This window comes from Mobula hypostoma, chromosome 10 (genome assembly GCF_963921235.1).
Source record: "Mobula hypostoma chromosome 10, sMobHyp1.1, whole genome shotgun sequence".
NCBI lineage: Eukaryota > Metazoa > Chordata > Chondrichthyes > Myliobatiformes > Myliobatidae > Mobula > Mobula hypostoma.
The window spans coordinates 56,976,373-57,000,408 of record NC_086106.1 but is presented as its reverse complement, the minus strand read 5'-3'; the positions used below and the strand labels follow the sequence as shown (position 1 = coordinate 57,000,408).

Genomic DNA, 24,036 nt, shown 5'->3' with positions numbered 1-24,036 from the left:
AGCCAATTATGAATCCAATCCAATCTCCCCATGGCTCTCATGCAATCTAATATTCCAGGTCAGCATGCCACTTGGGACCTTGTTATCTCCTTGCTAAAGTCCATATGGACAATATCCCTGTCCTACTGGATGGGGAGGAGAAGATGGAGGCGCGACGTAGTGCACGCAGCCGCTCCAAAATGATATCGTATTTGTTAAATAGGGGCCGTGCACAATACTGATTTGGTGGAGACAGACATGAGAAGCACGGAGGAACATCTGGAGAAACTTCTGAAATGCCTGCTTCACTGCCACTGCTACTGTGCAACCGAGAGTCTCCAGAGGGGAAGGCCCCAAATCCTTGGCCTTGCCTATTGCCTGCTGCCGGGACCGGGGTCGAAGCGCTCGGACAAGGTGGTGCTCAGTGCTCGGGGTCGGAGGGCTGGTCGGAGGCTCAGAAGTTTTCGGACGGACTCAAGAGTCGGCTGTGGTCGGGTGCTTCCAGGGTGCTGCATCGGCAAGTTTGCGGCGCTGGAAGCTCATGGCAGGGAGAGTTTCTCCCTTCTACCGTCTGCGTGAGATGATGGGACTTTCAAGAGACTTTGAGACTTTTTTTTTACTGTGGCCATAGTCTGTTCTTCATCAAATTACTGTATTGCTTTGCACTGTCGTAACTATATGTTATAATTATGTGGCTTTTGTCAGTTTTTTTTTAGTCTTGGTTTGTCTTGTGTTTCTGTGATGTCATTCTGGAGGAACATTGTATCTTTTCTTAATGCATGCATTACTAAATGACAATAAAAGAGGACTGCGTGTCCTCATAATCTAATCTAATCTAATCGTGTCCCTTGATTATCTCCTCAAAGAACAAAGCCAACGAAGTTCTGTCTCAAATCAGAACCTGTCTCTTGTCCATCAGGATTTTTTCCAGAAATTTAGTCACCATTGATTTCAGACTCATAGGCCTGTAGTTTCCTTGTTTGTTTCTGCCTCTCTTTTAAAACATTAGTACCACATCAGCCACTTGCTAGACCACTGGAACCTCACCTGTAGACAGAGGTGAAATAAAAATCTCTGCAAGTGCTTCCTCAATTTCTTCTCCAACTTCCATAAATTCTGATTAATGCACAAGGTCAGGCCCTGAGATTTATCCATGCTAATGCACATTTTGGTCTCCAATACCTTGTCACTACTAATTTCCCCATTTCATTAGCGTCCATTGATTTCCCCACAGTAAAAATGAAGCAGAAATATTCATTAAATATCTCATCCATTTCCTTCGGTTCTACTCTTCCTCTGAGCAAAACTACTGTTCAACATCAGGAAAGTGTGCTGCACCCATTGTGGTGTATCACTGATTTTAATGACAACCAGGTATTACGATGAACTGATTAAAGAAAGGAGACGTCTTGGCTTGCCTGGATTTCAGTCTCTTGGTCTCCTGAATAGAAGCTTGGCTCAGAATCAGAATCCTTTATTATCGCCAAGTATGTGGACACATACAGGGAATTTGATGCCAGTTTCCCTGAGCTCTCGCTGTACAGAATGAAAAAGCAAACAAAACAATAGTGCAAATAATCGTGAACTATATACATTTACACCTTGGACTTCAACTACTGCACAGAGTCTTGTCATCTTCAGAAGTTTTCTGATGACTCTGCCATAGTTGGATGCATCAGCAAGGGAGATGAGGCTGAGTACAGGGCTACGGTAGGAAACTTTGTCACATGGTGTGAGCAGAATTATCTGCAGCTTAACGTGAAAAAGATTAAGGAGCTGGTGGTGGACGTGAGGAGAGCTAAGGTACCGGTGACCCCTGTTTTCATCCAGGGGGTCAGTCTGGACATGGTGGAGGATTACAAATACCTGGGGATACAAATTGACAATAAACTGGACTGGTCTAAGAACACTGAGGCTGTCTACAAGAAGGGTCAGAGCCGTCTCTATTTCCTGAGGAGACTGAGGTCCTTTAACATCTGCCAGATGATGCTGAGGATGTTTTACGAGTCTGTGGTGGCCAGTGCTATCATGTTTGCTGATGTGTGCTGGGGCAGCAGGCTGAGGGTAGCAGACACCAACAGAATCAACAAACTCATTTGTAAGGCCAGTGATGTTGTGGGGATGGAACTGGACTCTCTGACGGTGGTGTCTGAAAAGAGGATGATGTCCAAGTTGCATGCCATCTTGGTCAATGTCTCCCATCCACTACATAATGTACTGGTTGGGTACAGGACTACATTCAGCCAGAGACTCATTCCTCCGAGATGCAGCACAGAGCGTCATAGGAAGTCATTCCTGCCTGTGGCCATCAAACTTTACAACTCCTCCCTTGGAGGGTCAGATACCCTGAGCCGATAGGCTGGTCTTGGATTTATTTCATAATTTACATATTACTATTTAACTATTTATGGTTCTATTACTATTTATTATTTATGGTGCAACTGTAACAAAAACCAATTTCTCCCGGGATCAATAAAGTATGACTATGACTATGACTATGACTATGTGGTATACCTGTGTATGTACAGGTGGACTTGGTTTATAATAGACTAAAATTCAAGTGTTCATAAGACTGATGGCGTATGGAAAGAAACTGTTCTTGTACCTATTTGTCCTGGCATACAGTGATCTAAAGTGCCTACCAGAAGGAAGGAGTTGGAACAGGTGATGTCCAGGGTGTGGTGGGTCTACAATGATGCTGCTTGCTTGCTTCCTGACTCTAGATGCATATAAGTACTGGATCGAGGGCAGCTTCACACCAATAATCCTTTCCGCAGCCCTGACGGTTCTTTGGAGTCTATTCTTGTCTTGTTTGGTAGCTGATCCAAACCAGACAGTGATGGACGACTAGAGAACAGACTGGATTATTCCTGAGTAGAATTGAATCAGCAGCTCCTGAGGCAGGTTGTACTTCCTGAGTTGACGTAGGAAATACAACCTCTGCTGAGCCTTTTTGATAAGAGTGTCTGCGTTGGGTGTCCACTTCAGCTCCTGGGAGATTGTGACACCCAGAAACCTGAAGGTCTCCACAGCAGGCACAATACTGTTGAGTATAGTGAGTGGGGAGAGTATTGGGGGGCTCCTCCTGTAGTCCACTGTCATCTCCACAGTCTTGAGTGTATTTAGCTCCAGATTGTTCTGAACACACCAGAGGGCCAGCCGTTCCACCACCCGTCTGTATGCAGACTCCACCATCTCGGATAAGGCCGATGACAGTTGTATCGTCTGCAAACTTCAGGAGTTTAACAGATGGATCCTGTGAGGTGCAGTCATTAGTGTAAAGGGAGAAGAGCAGTGGGGTTCTTGTACCAATCTAGGAGTCTCTTGAAAGACCCTACCGTATCCACCTCCACCACCTTTGCCAGCAGCCCATTCCATGCACTCACCACCCTCTGCATAAAAAAAATTGCCCCTGACATCTCCTCTGTACCTACTTCCAAGCACCTTAAAACTGTGCCCTCTCTTTTTAGCCATTTCAGCCTGGCAAAAAGCCTCTGGCTATCCACACAATCAATGCCTCTCATTATCTTATACACCTTTATAAGGTCACCTCTCATCTTCCGTCGCTCCAAGGAGAAAAGGCCAAGTTCACTCAACCTATTCTCATAGGGCATGCTACCCAATCCAGGCAACATCCTTGTAAATTTCCTCTGCACCTTTTCTGTAGTTTTCACATCCCTCCTGTAATGAGGTGACCAGAACTGAGCACAGTACTCCAAGTGGGGCCTGACCAGGTTCCTACAAAGCTGTAACATTACCTCTCGGCTCCTAAACTCAATCCCATTTGTGGTGAAGGCCAATGCACTGTATGCCTTCTTAACCACACAGTCAACCTGTGCAGCAGCTTAGAATGTCCTATGGACTCCAACCCTAAGATCCCTCTGATCCTCCACACTGCCAAGAGTCTTTGACAAAGCCATGGTGACTATTCCCAGTCATATTATGCCTCTCCAAACGTTCATAGATCCTGCCTCTCAGGATCGTCTCCATCAACTTACCAACCACTGAAGTAAGACTCACCAGTCTATAATTTTCTGGGCTATCCCTACTCCCTTTCTTGAATAAGGGAACAACATCTGGAACCCTCCAATCCTCCGGAATCTCTCCTGTCCCCATTGATGATGCAAAGATCATTGCCAGAGGCTCAGCAATCTCCTTCCTCGCCTCCCACAGTAGCCTGGGGTATATTTCATCTGGTTCCGGTGACTTATCTAACTTGATGCTTTCCAAAAGCTCCAGCACATCTTCTTTCTTAATGTCTATATGCTCAAGCTTTTCAGTCCGCTGTAAGTCATCCCTACCATCGCCAAGGTCCTTTGCTGTAGTGAATACTGAAGCAAAGTATTCATTATGCACCTCCGCTATCTCCTCCAGTTCCATATACACTTTTCCACTGTCAAACTTGATTGGTCCTATTCTCTCACGTCTTATCCTCTTGCTGTTCACATACTTGTAGATTATCTTGGGGGTTTCCTTAATCATGCTCACCAAGGCCCTCTCATGGCCCCTTTTGGCTCTCCTAATTTCATTCTTAAGCAGCTCCTTTCTGCTAGCCTTATAATTTTCTAGATCTCTATCATTGCCTAGTTTTTTGAACCTTTCGTAAGCTTTTCTCCATGATTAGATTTTCAACAACCTTTGTGCACCATAGTTCCTGTACCCTACCATCCTTTCCCCGTTTCATTGGAACCTACCCATGTAGAACACAGTCTTGTACTGTTTTGTGCACTTTATGTAGTCCCATGTCGGTCTGAAGTCTAGTGTAATTTTGTGTTGTTTCAGGTAGTCTAGTGTAGTTTTGCATTGTTTCACGTAGTCTAGTTTTGTGTTATTTCAGGTAGTCTAGTTTTGTGTTTTTCATGTAGCACTGATGTAGCACATGTTTTTACTGTGTACTGTACCAGCAGTTATGGTTGAGATGACAATAAAAGCGACTTGACTTGACTTGACTTGAAAATGACAACATGAAGGTAGATGTAGAGTGACAAACCGGAAAACCTGGACTTGGACTTGGGACTTGAACTCGACAGGGAACTCAGGTCATGACTCAGAACTCGGGTCTTGGCAGGGACTCAGTATCTGTGTCTAGACATGGCCCTTGACTTGAACTCGGACATGGCTTGGACTAGACTCTGGACTTGGACTTGGAACTTGACTCTGGGCTTGGACTAGGCTCAGACTTGACTTAGACACAGGACACAGAACACTGAGCCGGTGCTCCTCCTTGGACACAGGACATAGAGTCAGGACTCTTCTTAAGGCTGATTTACACTTCTGCGTAGTAGCCTACGCAAGTGGCCTATGCTGTTGTGAGCATTTATACTTGTGTATTGGTGTGTCTGCGTCGCTCTGCAATTCACCGCCAAAACGCTAGTTGGCAGTGGGGTTTCTATGCCACTGTGTTGAGTTTCTTCATGTTGAAACTCAACTCGAAGAAACTCAAACTTCAAACAATGGCGACTGAAACTGAAGGAGGGTGAATTTTCTGTGCTTGTCCGGCCACTGAGAGACATGGATGAGGAAATGCATTTCAAATATTATCGGATGTTGGCAGGTAGATTTGATGATTTGGTTCATCGTCCCAACCATTTATTTTGCATCAGTGTATGAACAGTATACTCACAGACCGGCAAACACCATTCGAGTTTTAGCTTCAGGTGGAAGTCAACAGGCTGTAGCAGCTAACTACAAACTGGCATCACGCACAGGGTCCTCCATAATTTCGGAGGTCTGTAAAGCTTTATGGAAAGCATTGCAGCCAGAGTTCCTTCCCTGCCCTTCAGTCGCCCAATGGCAAGCTATTGCAGCGTAGGAGGAAATGCGATGCACCAAGCGGACAAATCACAGTTGTTGCGGTCTGCGTCGCCGCGACACATAGTTACATTTTTGGGGAGGTGCGCATCAGGATACGGCATAGGGTACGCGGCTACTCCATATCTATGGCATAGATTTGACAAAGAAGTATAAATTGGCCTTTAGACACAGGACACAGAACACTGAGCCGAGGCTCCTCCTTGGACACAGGACATAAAACACTGAGACCGTTCTCCCCTCAGGGTAGTGGCAAACAGCTGGACCTACTCAGCGGAGATGAGGACACGAAGACACAAAACCACACAACGATAGACAGTTCTTTTATCTTGACATGAAGTGGCTCCAAGTAGCAGCAAGCTCTCGACTAGGCCCCAGAACTACAGACAGTGGTTCTTGACTCACTCCGGTGGGTTAAATTGATGGACCCATTCTGGCGAGGTTACTGGCGAGGACGGTCCAGCAAGGAATCACTGGTCCCCAGAGCTATTTATGTTGTCAGCCCGAAACAAGAATCAGGTGCCTCAATTAAAGCACCCAGTGGAACAAGGGAAAAACAGAATAACCGGAGTACGGAATCCATGGACCGGACCATGAACTGGAATGTGGACTTCATGGTCCAGACTGTGACAGATGACCTATTCCTGCTCCTGTGTCTTATGTTCTTATGACCACAGTTGGCCCTGCTGACAAATGATTTCCGTGTCTTTGTGTATCTCTGCCAAGCAGCCAGTGGAATCAATGGATCAGCGGTAATTCTCACCTTCGTCTCACCCACACTGGCAGACCAAGAGATTAAGTCCTCCCAATCACAATGTCATTACAGGGAATGAAAACAATAAACACCAGCCTCTGCTTCACATCTGACCTCTCTTGATGGAAGTAGAACTACCAATGAAGGAGAATGGGAATGAAAATTGTTCTGGAGCTGCTCCGGCCTATGGTTAGGCCACACTTAGATCCCCTCCAGTTCGCCTACCAGCCCCGACTAGGAGTTGAGGATGCCATCATCTACCTGCTGAACCATGTCTACGCCCACCTGGACAAGCCAGCGAGCACTGTGAGGGTCATGTTTTTTGACTTCTCCAGTGTGTTCAACACCATCCACCCTGCTCTGCTTGGGGAGAAGCTGACAGCGATGAAGGTGGATGCTTTCCTGGTGTCATGGATTCTTGATTACCTGACTGGCAGACCACAGTACGTGTGCTTGCAATACTGTGTGTCCGACAGAGTGATCAGCAGCACTGGGACTCCACAGGGGACTGTTTTGTCTCCCTTTCTCTTCACCATTTACATCTCGGATTTCAACTACTGCACAGAGTCTTGTCATCTTCAGAAGTTTTCTCATGACTCTGCCATAGTTGGATGCATCAGCAAGGGAGATGAGGCTGAGTACAGGGCTACGGTAGGAAACTTTGTCACATGGTGTGAGCAGAATTATCTGCAGCTTAATGTGAAAAAGACTAAGGAGCTGGTGGTGGACTTGAGGAGAGCTAAGGTACCAGTGACCCCTGTTTCCATCCAGGGGGTCAGTGTGGACATGGTGGAGGATTACAAATACCTGGGGATATGAATTGACAATAAACTGGACTGGTCAAAGAACACTGAGACTGTCTACAAGAAGGGTCAGAGCCGTCTCTATTTCCTGAGGAGACTGAAGCCCTTTAACATCTGTCGGACGATGCTGAGGATGTTTTATGAGTCTGTGGTGGCCAGTGCTATCATGTTTGCTGTTGTGTGCTGGGGCAGCAAGCTGAGGGTAGCAGACACCAATAGAATCAACAAACTCATTCGTAATGCTAGTGATGTTGTGGGGATGGAACTGGACTCTCTAATGGTGGTATCTGAAAAGAGGATGCTGTCCAAGTTGCATGCCATCTTGGACAATGTCTCCCATCCACTACATAATGTACTGGGTGGGCACAGGAGTACATTCAGCCAGAGACTCATTCCACCGAGATGCAACACAGAGCCTCATAGGAAGTCATTCCTGCCTGTGGCCATCAAACTTTACAACTCCTCCCTTGGAGGGTCAGACACCCCGAGCCAATAGGCTGGTCCTGGACTTATTTCCTGGCATAATTTACATATTACTATTTAATTATTTATGGTGCAACTGTAACAAAAAACAATTTCTCTCAGGATCAATAAATTATGACTATGACTATAACTATGACTATATGACTAAAATGCAGAAACATAGAGTGCAGATCAGCAAGCCAAACTGAAGGTGTTAAAATATGATGTAGTTGTACTTTGTAATGAAGGCTGGCTCTGGGAGGTAGATGTTTAGTAATATAGATCAGAATAAAAAGGAAATGATTGAGAATGGATCCACGGTAAAGGCAAAGACAACAAATTCTACAACGTTGAAAGCCATGACGACCAAGCCGAGAGAAAAGGAGAAAGTATGGGAGTGAGGAGGTCTGTGAGTGTTTGCGAGCAACAGATGGGTTGATGAGGGCCTGCCCAATGGGCTCAGCTCAATAAACACCGGCCACAAAGGTTCTGGCTGTGTCACGCACAGAAGGCTATACTGAGACCTCGGATGGTGCTACTGATGCCGGATTGTCAGAGGTTTCAACTTAGAAAAGGTGTGTTAAACTGGTTGCTCCAGCTTTCAAATCCCTTACTCACTCTTCCTTCAGTTAGTCCTGACGAAGGGTCTCGGCCTGAAACGTCGACTGCGCCTCTTCCTATAGATGCTGCTTGGCCTGCTGTGTTCACCAGCAACTTTGATGTATGTTCCCAGAGAATACCCCAGGTTTTGTGAAATAATCCACTGTGAGCCGATTGCCGTGTCTTCCTATTTCTCCCAGTTGATAACCCTCTTATTGATTTCAATTCTACAATGAACAACAGGCCCAAAGTTAAATACTATTTGTAGATTAGCGATCGGCACGGCCTCCGATATCTGGGTACAAGAGTCGCTGAACCTCAGGCCCCCGCCACCCGCCATCCATCCCGAGAGACGCCACCCCTTGAATAACGGGAATAGTCGCCACGCGACCTCTCAGATATCCTCCGGTGCTCAAACAGTTTGAACAGGGTAGCCTGACGAACACCAGGAAGTACGATTTAGTTTGGTGTAGTCTCTTATCGCTTGGAGCACTGGTGTGAAGCTACTCCACTCAAGTAAGATGCTTGAATGCACACACTCGGCGATTCATGAACAGCTCAATCCCCTCTGTTATTCGATTGAACCTGTAAACACAACTTCACTTTTAAAATGTACATTATTTCTGTTTTTGCACGGTTTTGCACAATATACGTATACACTAATTGATTTACTTAGCTATTATTATTGTTATTTTCTTCTATGTTATGTATTACATTGAACTGCTGCTGCTAAGTTAACAAATTTCACGACACATGCTGGTGTATGGAGAAATTTAAGGTGGGGGGTTATATGGGAGGCAGAGTTTGAGGGTCGGCACAACATTGTGGGCCGAAGGGCCTGTACTGTGCTGTACTATTCTATTTTCTATGCTGGTGATAAGAAATCTGATTCTGAGTGGCCTCGGCGAGCTAGAGGGGTTTTTACAGCATCCACCGGTTCCACAGATCACGCTGCCAAGGCTGCCTGATTTATTTATTTTGAATAGATTTAAATTTCCCAAAGTTGGCTTCGAGTCCCGGATTAACCGCTCGGATCTCTGGACAGTCACAGCAGGCAACAACTTCATGCCTGCCAGCCCCATTCTCTGAGCTGACATTCTCTGTAACTGTTAATGTCCCTTGTTGACGTGCCCATGCTGCTGTTACCGCTTACTGGGTAGGGGTGGCGGGGAGGCACTGTCCAAACCTGAACTAATGGCTCTCATTCCCCGTCCCAACTGGTCATGAATACCGTCAACAGCTGAAAACCCAGACAGCTCCTTTCGGGCTGTCACCCGTCCCAAACTGCTCAATCTCCCTTTGGGACCCCGCTCTCCGACTATGAACCGTGCTCACCCTGAACTGCCCTGAGCGCCGTCACGTTATCACTGAACGATCAGAATTCAACAGCGCTCGGGCTCTGAACCCAGGCATACCGGCTCGACCAGTGAAGCGGGCGGGGAGACTGAGACACACGTTAATGTGTGGAACTTCCCTCGGCTCAAACTACTTGAAAGTGAAGCTGCACCCTTTTGCGAGAAGGGGGCGGGACGAGGATTTTGTTACCGGAGCTGAAGTCGAAGCGAATACAACAGAATACCAGCTTTCACATAACCCAGCGGTCTGAGCACGGAAGTATTGAAAGGCAAAATCCCAGTAACCGGTCGGATGGGGCGGATAGTTTGAAGTGTTTACCTTTTAATGCCAGGAGTATTCTGGGCGAGGGTGATGAACATGGATCAGTACATGGAACTACGACGTTGTGGCCACTTCGTTGAGAGGGGAGCAGGAATGGGCGACTAATGCACCAGGCTTTCGAAGGGTTCGTAAAGATAGCGAAAGAGGTAAAAGTGTGTGTATGTGTGAGTGCGGGTGTGGTGAGTTGCATGACGAATCAGAGACAATATCACAGCTGCACTCGGGAGGTAAAATGGAGGGGTCAGACACTGAGTCTATTTGGGTAAAATTCAGGAATAGGAAGGGTGCAACCACACTGTGATTGTATGACTGTATGTATTGTATGACTGTATGATTGTATGACTTCACCCCCCAATAGCCATCAGGATATTGAGGAACAGATATGTATCAGATTAAGGAAATGTGTAAAATTGATAGTGTTGTTATCATGGGGGTTTCAACTTGCCTAATATAGACCGTAAGACATAGGAGCAGAATTAGGCCATTTGGCCCATCACATGTCCTCTGCCAATTTGTCATGGCTGATCCAGTTTTCCTCTCAGTCCCAATCTCCTGCCTTCCCCCATATCCTTTCTTGCTCTGAATAATCAAGAATCTACCAACCTCTGCCTTAAATGTACATAGACTTGGCTTCCACAGCCGCCTGTGCAAAGAATTCTACAGATTCACCACTCTCTGGCCGAAGAAATTCCTCCTCATTTCTGTTCTAAAAGGACGTCCCTCTATTCTGGGGATGTGTCCCCCAGTCTTAGACACTCTCAGCATAGGAGACATCCTCTCCACATCCACTCTATCAAGGTCTTTCACCATTCAATAGGTTTCAATGAGGTCACCCCTCATTCCTCTGAATTCTAGTGATTACAGGCCCAGAGCCACCAAACCCTCATCATGCGACAAGCCATTCAATCCTGGAAATATTTTCATGAACCTGCATTGAACCATCTCCTGTTTCAGCACATCTTTCCTAAGATAAGTGGCTCAAACCTGCTCACAATACTGAGAGTGAGGCATCACCAGTGATTTATAAAGTTCCAACACTACATCTTTGCATTTATATTCTAGTCGTATTGAAATGAATGCTAACATTGCATTTGCCTTCCTCACCACAGACTCAATCTGCAAATTATGCTTTAGGGAACCCTGCACAAGGATTCCCCAGTCCCTTTCACAACATTTTGTATTTTCTCTCCATTTAGCAAATAGTCTGCACTTTTATTTCTTCTATCAAAGTCTATGACAGTATGCTTCCTGACACTGTATTCCATCTGCAATTTCTTTGCCCATTTGCCTAATCTAAGTCCTTCTGTAGCCTCTCTACTTCCTCAAAACTACCTGCCCCTCCACCTATCTTCATATCTTCTGCAAATTTTGCAACAAAGCCTGGGACAAATATAAACTGGGACCTTCTTGGTGCAGAAGGTTTAGGTAGGGCAGAATTTGTTATGGGTACCCAGGAAGGTTTCTTAAATCAATATGTGAATTGTCCAACATACAGGACCTGGTGTGGCGTAATGATCACGGATATGTAACTGACCTTTCAGTGGGTGAACAGTTAGGGAACTGTGATCCCAACTCCTTAACACCAGGATAGTTACAGTGTATAGATAAAGATAGGTATGGTCCTTGCAGGAATGTTTTAAATTGGAGTAGGGGAAATTACGAAGGCATCAGGCAGGAACTAAGAAGAGTTAATTGGCAATGCCCTTTTTCTAGCAAGTCCATATCAGACATGTGGAAGGTGTTTAAAGATCAATTGCACAGAGTACAGGAAAAGTATGTTCCTGTTGGAAGGACGGTCAGGGATGGAAAGATAAGAGAACCTTGGATGTCCAGAGAGGTGATGAATTTAGTCAAGATGAAAAAGGAAAACTACGTAAAGCTTCAGAACTTGGGAGGAAACAAAACACATGAGGAGTATAAAGAAGCCAGAAAAGAATGAAGGAAGGGCATTAGGAAAGGCAGGTGGAGCCATGAGAAGTCCTTGGCCAGTAGGGTTAAGGTGAATCTCAAGGCATTCTATATGTACATCAAAAGCAGGAGTATCACTAGGGAGAGGATGAGACCACTCAAGCATAAAGGGGGGAACATTTGCTTGGAAGTGACTGAGGTACTTAATGAGGACTTAGCTTCGGTATTGACCAAGGGAAAGGATATGGAGGACAAGGAGATCGGTGCTGAGTTTATAAATATGTTAGGGTGTTTAAAGGTCAAGGGGAGGAGGGGGAAGGTAAAGAGGGGAGCATTTGCTTGGATGCAGAGAATGTGAGTGAGGTACTTAATAAGTGCCTGCTACAGTACTTACCAAGAAAATGGATATGGAAGACCAGGAGATCAGTGCTGAGTGTATAAATACAGTAGGGTGTTCAGCGGTCAAGGAGGAGGAAGTGCTGGGCCTCCTAATGCGTATTAATGTGGATAAGTCCCCAGAGCCTGATGTGATTTACGCCAAATTAATGGGGGAGACAAGAGACGAGATTGCTGGGACCTTGACCAGTATCTTTGTCCAAGTAGATTAACTCTTACCTCTGGGTTTGCGGGGAGTGTGTGGACAGCCCAGCCGAGAAGCCATCCTTTATACCTAGCCTAGGAGGTGGTGTGCATCCACAAGAGAGAGGGTGACCTTCTATGGCCGTTAGCATCAACTATTGATGAAATGAAAAAGCTGAGGAGAACTTTGAATACATGGGTACCGGGAAACATTGCCCCATAGTGGAGACTTGTGAATTCAAAGGGCAAAGGTTTGAGGGTAAGGTGTTCCAAGGGAGTTGAGGAAAAAACAATCCTCTGGACAAGAGAGTGGTTGTAATGGGAAACACAATGCCTGAGAGGTGTTGGGGTGGCGGACATTTGCGGAATATTTAAAATAACTATGTGAAGGAGTATCTTCAAAAGGCATTGGATTCAGATCTGACCATTAGAATAGTTGTATATGGTAACATATGCATACTTTGATGCTAACTTTATTTTGAAGTTTGAGCTTTGAACAAAGCAAATTACAGCTCTTGCTGAGTGGTTCCTCATATAGTTGTCAATGAAATGAAGGAGGAAAGATGCTGGGACTTTCTTGTTGTTCACTTGACATTCAGATACAGTGGATTCCTGTGAACTGGGCCATCAGTTAATCAGGTCAGCCAATTATTTTAGACAACACTTAAAGAAGAGACACCAATCACAAAAATTTTTGGAATTATCTTCCTTTATCTCTGACACTATGAACAGGAGACTTGTCAAACAAGTTTGAACTGCTTCAGTCGTATGCAATTATGTGACTGTTGGGTGCTACACTCTGTTTAAACTGAACATGTTTGATGAAAACATCAGATGTGTTTGTGTTGAAAAGAAGTAATTTGTGTCACTGATATTTGGTGAGAAATATGCAGTTAGACAATTCTGAACTGTTTATGACTGGTTTCAATTCAGACTGGTAGCACGCAGGGAGATTTGTAAATGGTGATGAATTCCTGCCGGTTGTCCTTTCCCTTCTGTGTGATTTACCTTCTGAGCTGCTCACACGGTTGCTGAACTTCTGTAAGTACTAGTCTGATTTCTAGTCCTGCACACGCTGATAGCGGTGGACTTGCCACTGGTAATGATGATGCCTGTCAGTGAGAGAGAGACGCAAACACGAGGAAATCTGCAGATGCTGGAATTTCAAGCAACACACTTAAATGTTGCTGGTGAACGCAGCAGGCCAGGCAGCATCTCTACGAAGAGGTACAGTCGAAGTTTCGGGCTGAGACCCTTTGTCAGGACTAAATGAAAGAAGAGATAGTAAGAGATTTGAAAGTGGGAAGGGGAGGGGAGATCCGAAATGATAGGAGAAGACAGGAGGGGGAGGGCTGGAGGCAAGAGCTGGACAGGTGATTGGCAAAGGGGATATGAGAGGATCATGGGACGGGAGGCCCAGGGAGAAAGAAAAGGGGGAGAGGGTGGGGAAACCCAGAGAGTGGGCAAGGGGTGTAGTGAGAGGGGCAGAGGGAGAAAAAGAGAGAGAAAAAAATTATGTATATGTATATAAAAAAAATAAATAAATAAGGGATAGGGTACGAGGGGGAGGTGGGGCATTAACGGAAGTTTGAGGAGTCAATGTTCATGCCATCAGGTTGGAGGCTACCCAGACAGAATATAAGGTGTTGTTCCTCCAACTTGAGTGTGGCTTCATCTTTACAGTTGAGGAGGCCATGGATAGACATGTCAGAATGGGAATGGGACACGGAATTAAAACGTGTGGCCACTGGGAGATCCTGCTTTCTCTGGCGGACTGAGCGTAGGTGTTCAACTGTTCACTATACCCCTTGCCCATCCTCTGGGCCCCCCCCCGCCGTTTTCTTTCTCCCTGGGCCTCCTGTCCCATGATCCTTTCATATCCCTTTTGCCAATCAACTGTCCAGCTCTTGGCTCCATCCCTCCCCCTCCTGTCTTCTCCTATCATTTCGGATCTCCCCCCTCCCCCTCCCACTTCCAAATCTCTTACTATCTCTTCTTTCATTTAGTCCTGATGAAGGGTCTCGGCCTGAAACGTTGACTGTACCTCTTCCTAGAGATGCTGCCTGGCCTGCTGCGTTCACCAGCAACTTTTAAGTGAGAGAGAGAGTAGGCTTTCAGATATTCTCTTTCGGGGGATGATTATTGATTTGTGAATGGTATCTGATACTGTTACAGTACACAGCCAACCATGCAAGCCTCCAATGCTTAAACACTCTGATTGAATATGGAGGCTTTGAAGAAGGCGTAGAGGAGATTTACTGGGATGTTGCCTGGATGGGAAGCTATGTGCTGTGAGGACAGTTGGAACAAGCCAGGGTTGCTTATTTTTCCTGGAATGTTGAAGTGTTGAGTGTTGGAGTTCTTTCTGCAGGTCGAAATATCAAATCCCAGAGGACAGAGATAGAGTCAGAGGGCATGTTTTACTCAGAGACTGGTAGTGCCTGGAGCTTTCTGCCACAGATGGTGGTGGAAGCAGACACAACAGGAGCATGTAAGAGACATTTAGACAGACACGTGAACATGCAGGGAATGCAGAGATATGTATCTTGTGCAGGTCGATGGGATGAGTTTATTTTGTCATCATGGTCAGCAGGAACAATATGAGCCAAGGACCCTGTTTCTATGCTGTACTGTTCTATCACTGGTTTCTTGCATTATTCTCCGGTGATTAAAGGTGATTTGCTGAGCATCCTTAAATAATCTTGTTAGACAAATAACCATCAGTCCCTCCTTTTACTTCCTTCAAGGAGATAACCTATACGAAGACAAAGAGGAGACCCAAGTCCCCAACCACTCTCCCTGTTTGGTGCTGGGATTACTGGATTGTCAGACAGGCCACGCTGTGAGAAACAGCCATCAAGAATGGGAGGTGCAAGCTCCAGGTAGGTCAGAACATGCCACACTGTGTGTCTCTTCAATGAACCCTACCTCAGCAACTCCTGCCAGTGCACTGCACACTGAGTGCTCAGCATTCTCATTGGTGCATGGGATCTGCTTTGTTGATCAGCTGCCATCCTGATAAATCTGATCCCATTGTGGGGTTGGATCTGGAATTCCTGAGTGTAGACCCAGTGACCATGTTGAACAATGATATCAGTGTATGATGGAGGGGAAGCTGTAGGTGATGGTGTTCCCTTGCATCAAATTCCTTGTCATTGAACACAGAAAGTCTCAACATGGGAACAGGCCCTTCAGCTCGTGTTGTTATGCTGCGCCATTGAAGCTCATGATGCCTCACTAAACCGATTACTATGCCTGCTCATGGTCCATATCTCTCCATTCTCTGCAATTACACATGCATATCAAAGGACCTCTTAGACTCCTTGATCAAATCTATTGCCAGCATTACCCATTGCAACTTAAAATTCTTCAGAAGATCCAACATTACCTTTTCCTTTATCACAAAAATTCCCCAGCATATTAACATGCCCCACACTGCTCACACTGTTCCCCATGACTTTCCCATTGTTGGATCAATACACAAAACCCTGTAGGAACTCAGTAGGTCAGGCACAGATGCTGCATGGTCTGTTCAATTTGCACAGTATTTTCTCTGGTATTTTCCCATTGTTGAATGCTTACAATAAGCACTCAGTTGCAGCTTGGGTCTCTATAACATAATCCAATCAGAGTAATTGCACCTTGAGTTTTACCCTTATGGGCTCAGTGGATAAGCCGCCCATTATCCACTCCCTCTGAAAGCAGCTTTGATATAGTCCCTGATTAGTAGTGCCCTGTTTTATTAGCGGAGATCAGGGGGTTGGGAGTTGTTATCAGAGTAGCCAAGAAGAAACAGTGTATGGGGTGTGTATGTGACACACAGTGACAAGTCTGTATGGTATTGGCATCAAGAGTAGGTGGTTGGACTCTCCTTGTTTGGAGATGGTCACAGCCTGGGACATTTGTTACAAACATATTACTAGTCTTTATTTATCCCATACATGAATGTTTTACAGCTTTTCCTTCTTTTGAAATCATCGGAACATAGAAAGCCTACAGCACAATACAGGCCCTTCAGCCGACAAAGCTGTGCAGAACATGTCCTCACCCTAGAAATTACCTAGGGTTACACATAGCGCTCTATTTTTCTAAGCTCCATGTACCTATCCAGAAGTCTCTGAAATGACCCTATCATGTCCGCCTCCACCACCATCGCCAGTAGCCCATTCCATACACTCACCACTCTGCATAAAAAATCTTACCCCTGACATCTCCTCTGTACCTACTTCCAAGCACCTTAAAACCATACCCTCTTGTGTTAGACATTTCAGCCCTGGGAAAAAGCCTCTGACTATCCACATGATCAATGCCTCTCATCATCTTGTACACCTCTATCAGTACTCCAAGTGGGGTCTGACTAGGGTCCCACATAGCTGCAACATTACCTCTCGGTTCCTAAACTTAATGCCACAATTGATGAAGGCCAATGTACCATATGCCTTCTTAACCACAGAGTCAACTTTCAGTGTCCTATGGACTCGGACCCCAAGATCCCTCTGATCCTCTACACTTCCAAGAGTCTTACCATTAATATTATATTCTGCCATCCTATTTGACCTACAAAACTGAACCTCCTCACACTTATCTGGGTTGAACTCCATTTGCCATTTTTCAGCCCAGTTTTGCATCCGATCGATGTCCCTCTATAACTTCTGACAGCCCTCCACACTATCCACAACACCTCCAACCTTTGTATCAACAGCAAATTTACTAACCCAACTCTTCACTTGCTTATCCGGGTCATTTATAAAAACCATGAAAAATAGGGGTCCCAGAACAGATCCCTGAGGCACACCTAGTCACTGGCCTCCATGTAGAATATGACCCATCCAGAACCACTCTTTGCCTTCTGTGGGCAAGCCAATTCTGGATCCCATGCCTCCTCACTTTCTCAATAAGCCTTGCATGGGGTACCTTATCAAATGCCTTGCTGAAATCCATATACACTACATCGACTGTCCTACCTTCATCAATGTGTTTAGTCACATCCTCAAAAAATTCAATCAGGTTTGTAAGGCACGACCTGCCTTTGACAAAGCCATGCTGACTATTCCTAATTATATTATATGTCTCCAAATGTTCATAAATCCTGCCTCTCAGGATCTTTTCCATCAACTTGCCAACCAGTGAAGTAAGACTCACTGGACTATAATATCCTGGGCTATCTCTACTCTCTTGCTTGAATAAGAGAACAACATCCGCAACCCTCCAATCCTCTGGAACCTCTCCCATCCCCACTGATGATGCAAAGATCATCGCCAAAGGCTCAGCAATCTCCTCTCTCACCTCCCACTGTAGCCTGGGGTACATCTTGTCCAGTCCCGGTGACTTATCCAACTTGATGCTTTCCAAAAGCTCCAGCACATCCTCTTTCTTAATATCTATATGCTCAAGCTTTTCAGCCCGCTGCAAGTCCCCTACAATCACCAAGATCCTTATAAAAAACACCTAGTAGAGTTATTGTCCCCTTCCTGTACCTAACTTCCACCCACAGAGACCCGAGACAATCCCTCCATGACTTCCTCCTTTTCTGCAGCAGTGACACTAACTCTGATCGACAGTGCCACACCTCACCTCTTTTGCCTCCCTCCCTATCCTTGCTGAAACATCTAAAGCCTGGCACTCAAAGTAGCCATTCTTGCCCCTGAGCCATTCAAGTCTCTGTAATGGCCACAACATCATAATTCCAAGTACTTATCACTTGCACTTTTTTATTTTTCTTTATAATACCCAGACTCATCTCTGTTGCCACCCTCCACACCCCGCCCCACTGAGCATTGCCACCTTTCCCAGGCACTTGCTTATTTCTCTCTCACAGACACATCACGTTTCCAACTTTCCCACCCCCACCTGCATGACAAGCAATTTACAGGGGCACATTAACCTAACAACTAACACAATGTGGCAGGATCACCCGTGGGAAATTGATTCGGTCACAGGAGAACATGCAGACTCCACACAGACAGCACCAGAGACCAGGAGTGAAGCCAGGTCACTGGTGGTGTCAGTCCACTGCACCACTTGCAGTACAGTGTCACTGCACCCCCTGGGTCACTTTGTTGCAGCAGGCATGAACTTGTTTAGTTTTCATTGTGAAGTGAATTGAATCTTGTATAATTATCAGCAAACCTCTGGCATCTGACCTTGTAAAGAAAGGGAGGATATTTATGATGGAGTTGATATTGGTTGAACTGGCAGCTATCACGTAAGGACTTCTGCATTGATATCATGAGGTTGTATGGATAGATTTCCAATACTCATAGTTCTAGAGAGCCAGTCTGCAGCCTGACTATGGTGTTATCCACATGAAATTTACAAGCATTGTTTGTAGGCTTGTAGGTTTGCCTGCATGTGACATTTACCCCATATCCCAAAAACCTGCTGATTTTGGGGGTAATTGGTCACTGCAAGTTGTCTCTAGCAAAATGGATGACAAAAGAATGGGGATCTGTAGAAATGGAGTTTTATGATTAGAAATTATAATGGAACATGTTTCCTTTCAGTCAACAGGCGGCTCAGTCTGAGAATCTCACATTCTTCACACAGGAAGAGCTCAAGAAACTGAATTCCGACTATGAAACAGGTGGGGTGGAAAAGATTAAACCTCTGATAGAGCAGAAGCTGGTGGAACTGGATGAGACAGAGCTTAACATCGCAGTGACGGGAGAAACAGGTACAGGGAAATCCACCTTCATAAATGCCATGGTAGGACTTCGGAACACAGATGAAGGAGCTGCTAAATCTGGGATCAGGGAAACTACGATGGTGCCAACCAGATACCCACATCCCAATCTGCCCAATGTCTGCTACTGGGACCTGCCAGGGATCGGATCCACAAAATTTCCAGCTGGTACTTATCTCAAGAAAATGAATTTTGAAAAATATGATTTCTTCATCATAATATCAGCTTGTCGTTTCAAAGAAAATGATGCAAAACTTGCGAAAGAGATTAAACGGCTCGGGAAAAAATTCTATTTTGTCTGCAGCAAGATTGATGTTGATTTTTATTCAATGAAAAAGGCAGGGAAGGAAGTTGATGAGGAAGAAGAACTGGAATATATTCGGAATGGCTGTTTAAAGAATTTGAGGGAAGCCGGGATTCTGACCCCGCCTGTGTTTCTGATATCCAGCCTTGAGCAGGATCGATATGATTTCAATCGGTTAAATAAAACACTTGAAGATGATCTGTCGAATATAAAGAAAAGTATCTTTGTCCTGGCCTATCCAAACCGAAGTGTGGAGATTATTCAGGAGAAAAGCAAGATGCTGCAGAAACGTGTCTGGATGTTGGCAATGCTTTCAGGAGCTGTGGGAGCAGTTCCCGTTCCTGGTCTCTCTTTTGCTTGTGATATCGGCATATTGATTGGGGCAATAATCCATTTTCGTAAATGTCTGTGTCTGGATGAAGCTTCTCTTCGAAGACTGGCCAACATCACAGATAAACCTGTGGAAGAGCTTAAGGCCGTAATTAATCCATCACTTCTGGGGGAAATAGATAAAAATATAATTATAAGGTTAGGTTGGGGTGCTGTGACTTTTGCTGTTTCAGCTGTGGAATTTTGTATTGATTTCATCCCTGTCATTGGTTCCATTTTTGGAGCAGGATCATCATTTCTCATGACCTACACAATACTGACTGATGCACTGAAGAACCTTACAGACAGTGCAGAGAGGGTGGTGAAGGTTGCATATGGTATTGATTAACTGGTCAGCACCAACATCAATACAATGAGCTCATGTCATGCTGTGGATGAAATATTTAATCAGCCTGTCACTAAACACTGTTGTACATGACAACTTTCCCCTTTGTTGCTTTCCTTTCTGAAATATTGCTTATCCATTTCTGAGGAACACTTGTGCCTGGCTGAGGGAGTGCGATTCCGTTAAAGACATGAAACAGGTGGACATAAGTGACATTTGATCCTCATTTGAAGAGGAGCCGAGAAATCATCTCCAATTGTCTGAATGATGTTCACCCGTCAATCAATAGGCCAGTGTCAGAATGTTTGATCATTATAAGGTCACAGAGTATGCAATATTGCTGTGTACAAACTAATGACAAACAAAAGGCATTTCAAGAAATCATTAAAAAATGACTCCTAACTGAAGCACAACTCACATTTAGAAAAAGCAGTTGAAATCACTATATCAATGGAAGCAGCAGAGAGACAATTGAGTTGAAGTCAGGAATGAAAGTGAGCGTGAGCAAAATTGCAGTGTCTGACCAGCCAGATCAATCAATTTGTGTTACCATTGTGGCAGGACTCACATACACCAGACCATTGTATGTTTAAAGGTGAAACTTGCAGAAAATGCAACAAAGTAGGTCACAAATCATGTCTGGCAGACAAAAATGAATAGACTGCAGAGGGAAGAGAAAAAGATAAAAAGTCAACATGCAGTTTCAAAAACAGCATAATCAATGGGCTGTTGATGAAAGATCTGATAATGTTGAGAGTGACACAGGACTGAGTAGCCTACAAGAGACATGTAATAAGACTTACACCAGAAATGAACAGCAAATTAATTAAAATGGAATTGGACAATGGCTCGGCTGCTTCAGTCATTTCACAAAATGAGTTTCAATTGCATTTTAAACTGAACTGAAGCCTCCGATATTCAACTAAAATATTACACTGGATAAAAGATAACTCCAGTGGGAGTGACATTTGTAACAGTGAGGTGCAACAACCAACAAGACACATTGGGCTTGCATGTGGTGAAAACAGCGGGGCCAGCATTATGGGGATGTGAGTGGCTGAGACAACTACAACTTGACTGGAGAAATATCCTCCATTTGCATGCCGCATCCTCTGCCATAGAGTCAACAGAAAATTAATTAAGAAAGGTGCTGGATGATGCCACAGCAGTATTTAAGGATGGCACTGGAAAACTCAAAGATATCAAGGGCAAAATAGTGTTAAATGAAAATGCCACACCCCAATGTAACAAAGCCCTTCCAGTCCCTTGTACAACCTGTGACAAAGATTCGAGTGAACTGGATCGGCTGGAGACTGAATAATTATTTTCAAGGTTCAGTGGAACCCATGAACAACAGCAGTGGTTCCAGCAGCCAAGAAGAATGGGTCTGACAGGATATGTGGTGATTTTAAGGGTATCCCCCACCCAGTCCTGAAAGTAGATCAATGCCCTCTGCCCAGGATAAAGGATATCTTAGCAAATCTTTTTGGAGAGAAGCATTTCAGCTGTGGATTTAACTGAGGCTGACCAACAGATGGTGATGTTAGACAATGGACTCAAACGTTACAATCCACCTCATCCAATGACGCTTGCCTGTGATGCCTCACCTACCGATGTAGGTGCAGTTATGTCAAGTGTTGTGACTGATGGAAATGATCACCCCATAGCCTTTGTGACATGTTCCCTGACCGCTGCAGAGTAAAATAATGCACAGACTGACAGGGAGGTGTTGAATCTGGTTTGGGGTGTAAAATAGTACAACCACTACCTGATGGACTGAAAAGCCAAGGGTTTGGACCAGAGACAAGTGTCAATCCACAGAAAGGTATCTCACAAACAGCAGCAGCACGAATGCAAAGGTGGGCTCGGTTTCTTGGAGACAACAACCACAAGGTCGAATTCAAGAGAATGACTAATCATGGAGTTGCTGATGGATTGTCCTGATATTCTTGGAAAGGGAACTACCTGAAATTTTACAAAAGTGAACACTCATCTTGATGTGTTCTCCCTAATGCAAATCAAATGTTTCTTACAGCAGAGATAATCCAAAGGGAAAGCAGAAAAGACCCAACACTGTCTCAGTTCTGCATGGTCACTCAAAATAGCTGGAATGTGTGGCAGGAGTTCCAGTTCCCCCATTTTTACCAGTGCCGGGATGAACTTGCCCTTGATGGAGCATCCTCCTTGCATATTGTAATGCAACACACTCCACAACCAACAACTCACCAGCTGTTCTGTGGATGTCTATATAGCAGTTGTATTATGTAGTAAATGGTACATGTATGTGTGTGTGTGTATTTGAGTTATATTGCAAATATATTGTTTGATTAAGCATTCTCTGGTTTTTAAAAATAATTAATTATGTGTTATATGCAACTGTGCGTTAATGTCATCTGTCATCGAATCACCATGTCATAAGTGAACGCCTTGATAAAAGTAAAAATGAAGAGTACACATTTGTCCTAGTCTCCCTGTATTTTTCTTTTGTTTAGTTTTATGATTTGGGGATACAAAACATAACAGTGTTTTTCCTCCAACCTAAGTGTGGCCTCATCATGGCACTAGAGGAGGCCACGGACAAACATTTCGGAATAGGAATGGAAGTTGAATTGAAATAGGTGGTCACCGGTAAATCCCACCTTCAGTGATAGACAGAGTGAAGGTCCTCAGTGATGTGATCCCCATTCTATATAAGGCCTCTCCGACGTACAAGAGGCCATACTATGAGCACTGGATACAGTAGATGGTACCGACAGACTCACAGGTAAAGTGTTGCATCACCTGGAAGGACTGATCCTCCCTGAATGGTGATGAGCGAGGAGGTGTAGGGGCAGGTTTAGCATGCTCAGTTGCAGGGACAAGTTTTCGCATGGAGATCAGTGGAGTGGGATCAGTGACAAGGGGTCACGTAGAGACCAAACACTATGGGTGGGTTGAGGTGTTGTGGAATAGAAAGATGTGTTTAGTGTTAGGAATCCATTGGAAATGGTGAATATTACAGAGAATGATATGCTCAATACAGAGGCTTGTGTGGGGATAGTGTTAAATACCTTGTGGTTATCTTGTGACTGTCTTATGACCATGATGTAATTGTCTTGTGATGGTGGGGTGATGTAATTTTCCTGCCAGTGTGAGGTCACATGATGTAATTTTCTCGCCAGTGTGAGGTCACTTGATGACATGTTCCAACAGGTATATAAAGGGTAACCTCTGTTGTTACATAGTTAGTTCATCAGTTAGTTTTGCTGCGTACTCGTCTCATGACGCAGTTTCGTTTTAAAGCGGAGTTTTACTTTCTACTTTAAGGTGCAAAGGGTTGTTCCGGCAGTTTCGCCAATTGCTGCCAGTTTTTGTTTGTTGCACCTTTGTTTTACTTTTACAGTCTAGTATTGTTGAGTGAAGATCTTATCAAAGTACGGGAACCCGAAGGATTGAGTAAAGTTGGTGTTGTTCGGAGGTTTTATAAAGGATCGACCTTATTGAATCTTCGTTCAAGAATAGTGGCCTGCATCTGAGATAATCCCTGCAAGATCAGGAAGGTTTGTGCAGTGTTCATCCTCCAACAAAACGTCAGTTCCTTTAAGCCATTTTATTTCCTTCGTCCTGAATCCTTTGGACAAGGCATCTCTCGGTTGGGATCATCAGTAATGTTGCATCTTTGATGAAATCAGTTTTTGAGGAAGTCTCTCCATACTGACTGTATAAAACACTTGGACTTTCAAATTTACCACGTTAAGAACTGTTCCAGAGTTTGGCTATTTG

General features: G+C 44.7%; 1 protein-coding gene across 1 annotated transcript in view; it reads left to right on the top strand.

Moving 5' to 3' along the window:
* LOC134352545 (uncharacterized) overlaps positions 1-22,682 on the top strand; it is a 54,566-nt gene extending 31,884 nt beyond the window's left edge. The window contains exons 6-8 of the mRNA XM_063059803.1: positions 13,173-13,212; positions 15,339-15,455; positions 19,077-22,682. Coding sequence (XP_062915873.1) covers positions 13,173-13,212; positions 15,339-15,455; positions 19,077-20,277 — 1,358 coding nt within the window. The 3' untranslated portion in view covers positions 20,278-22,682. The remainder of the gene's footprint in view (positions 1-13,172; positions 13,213-15,338; positions 15,456-19,076) is intronic.
* Positions 22,683-24,036: the final 1,354 nt, after the last annotated feature.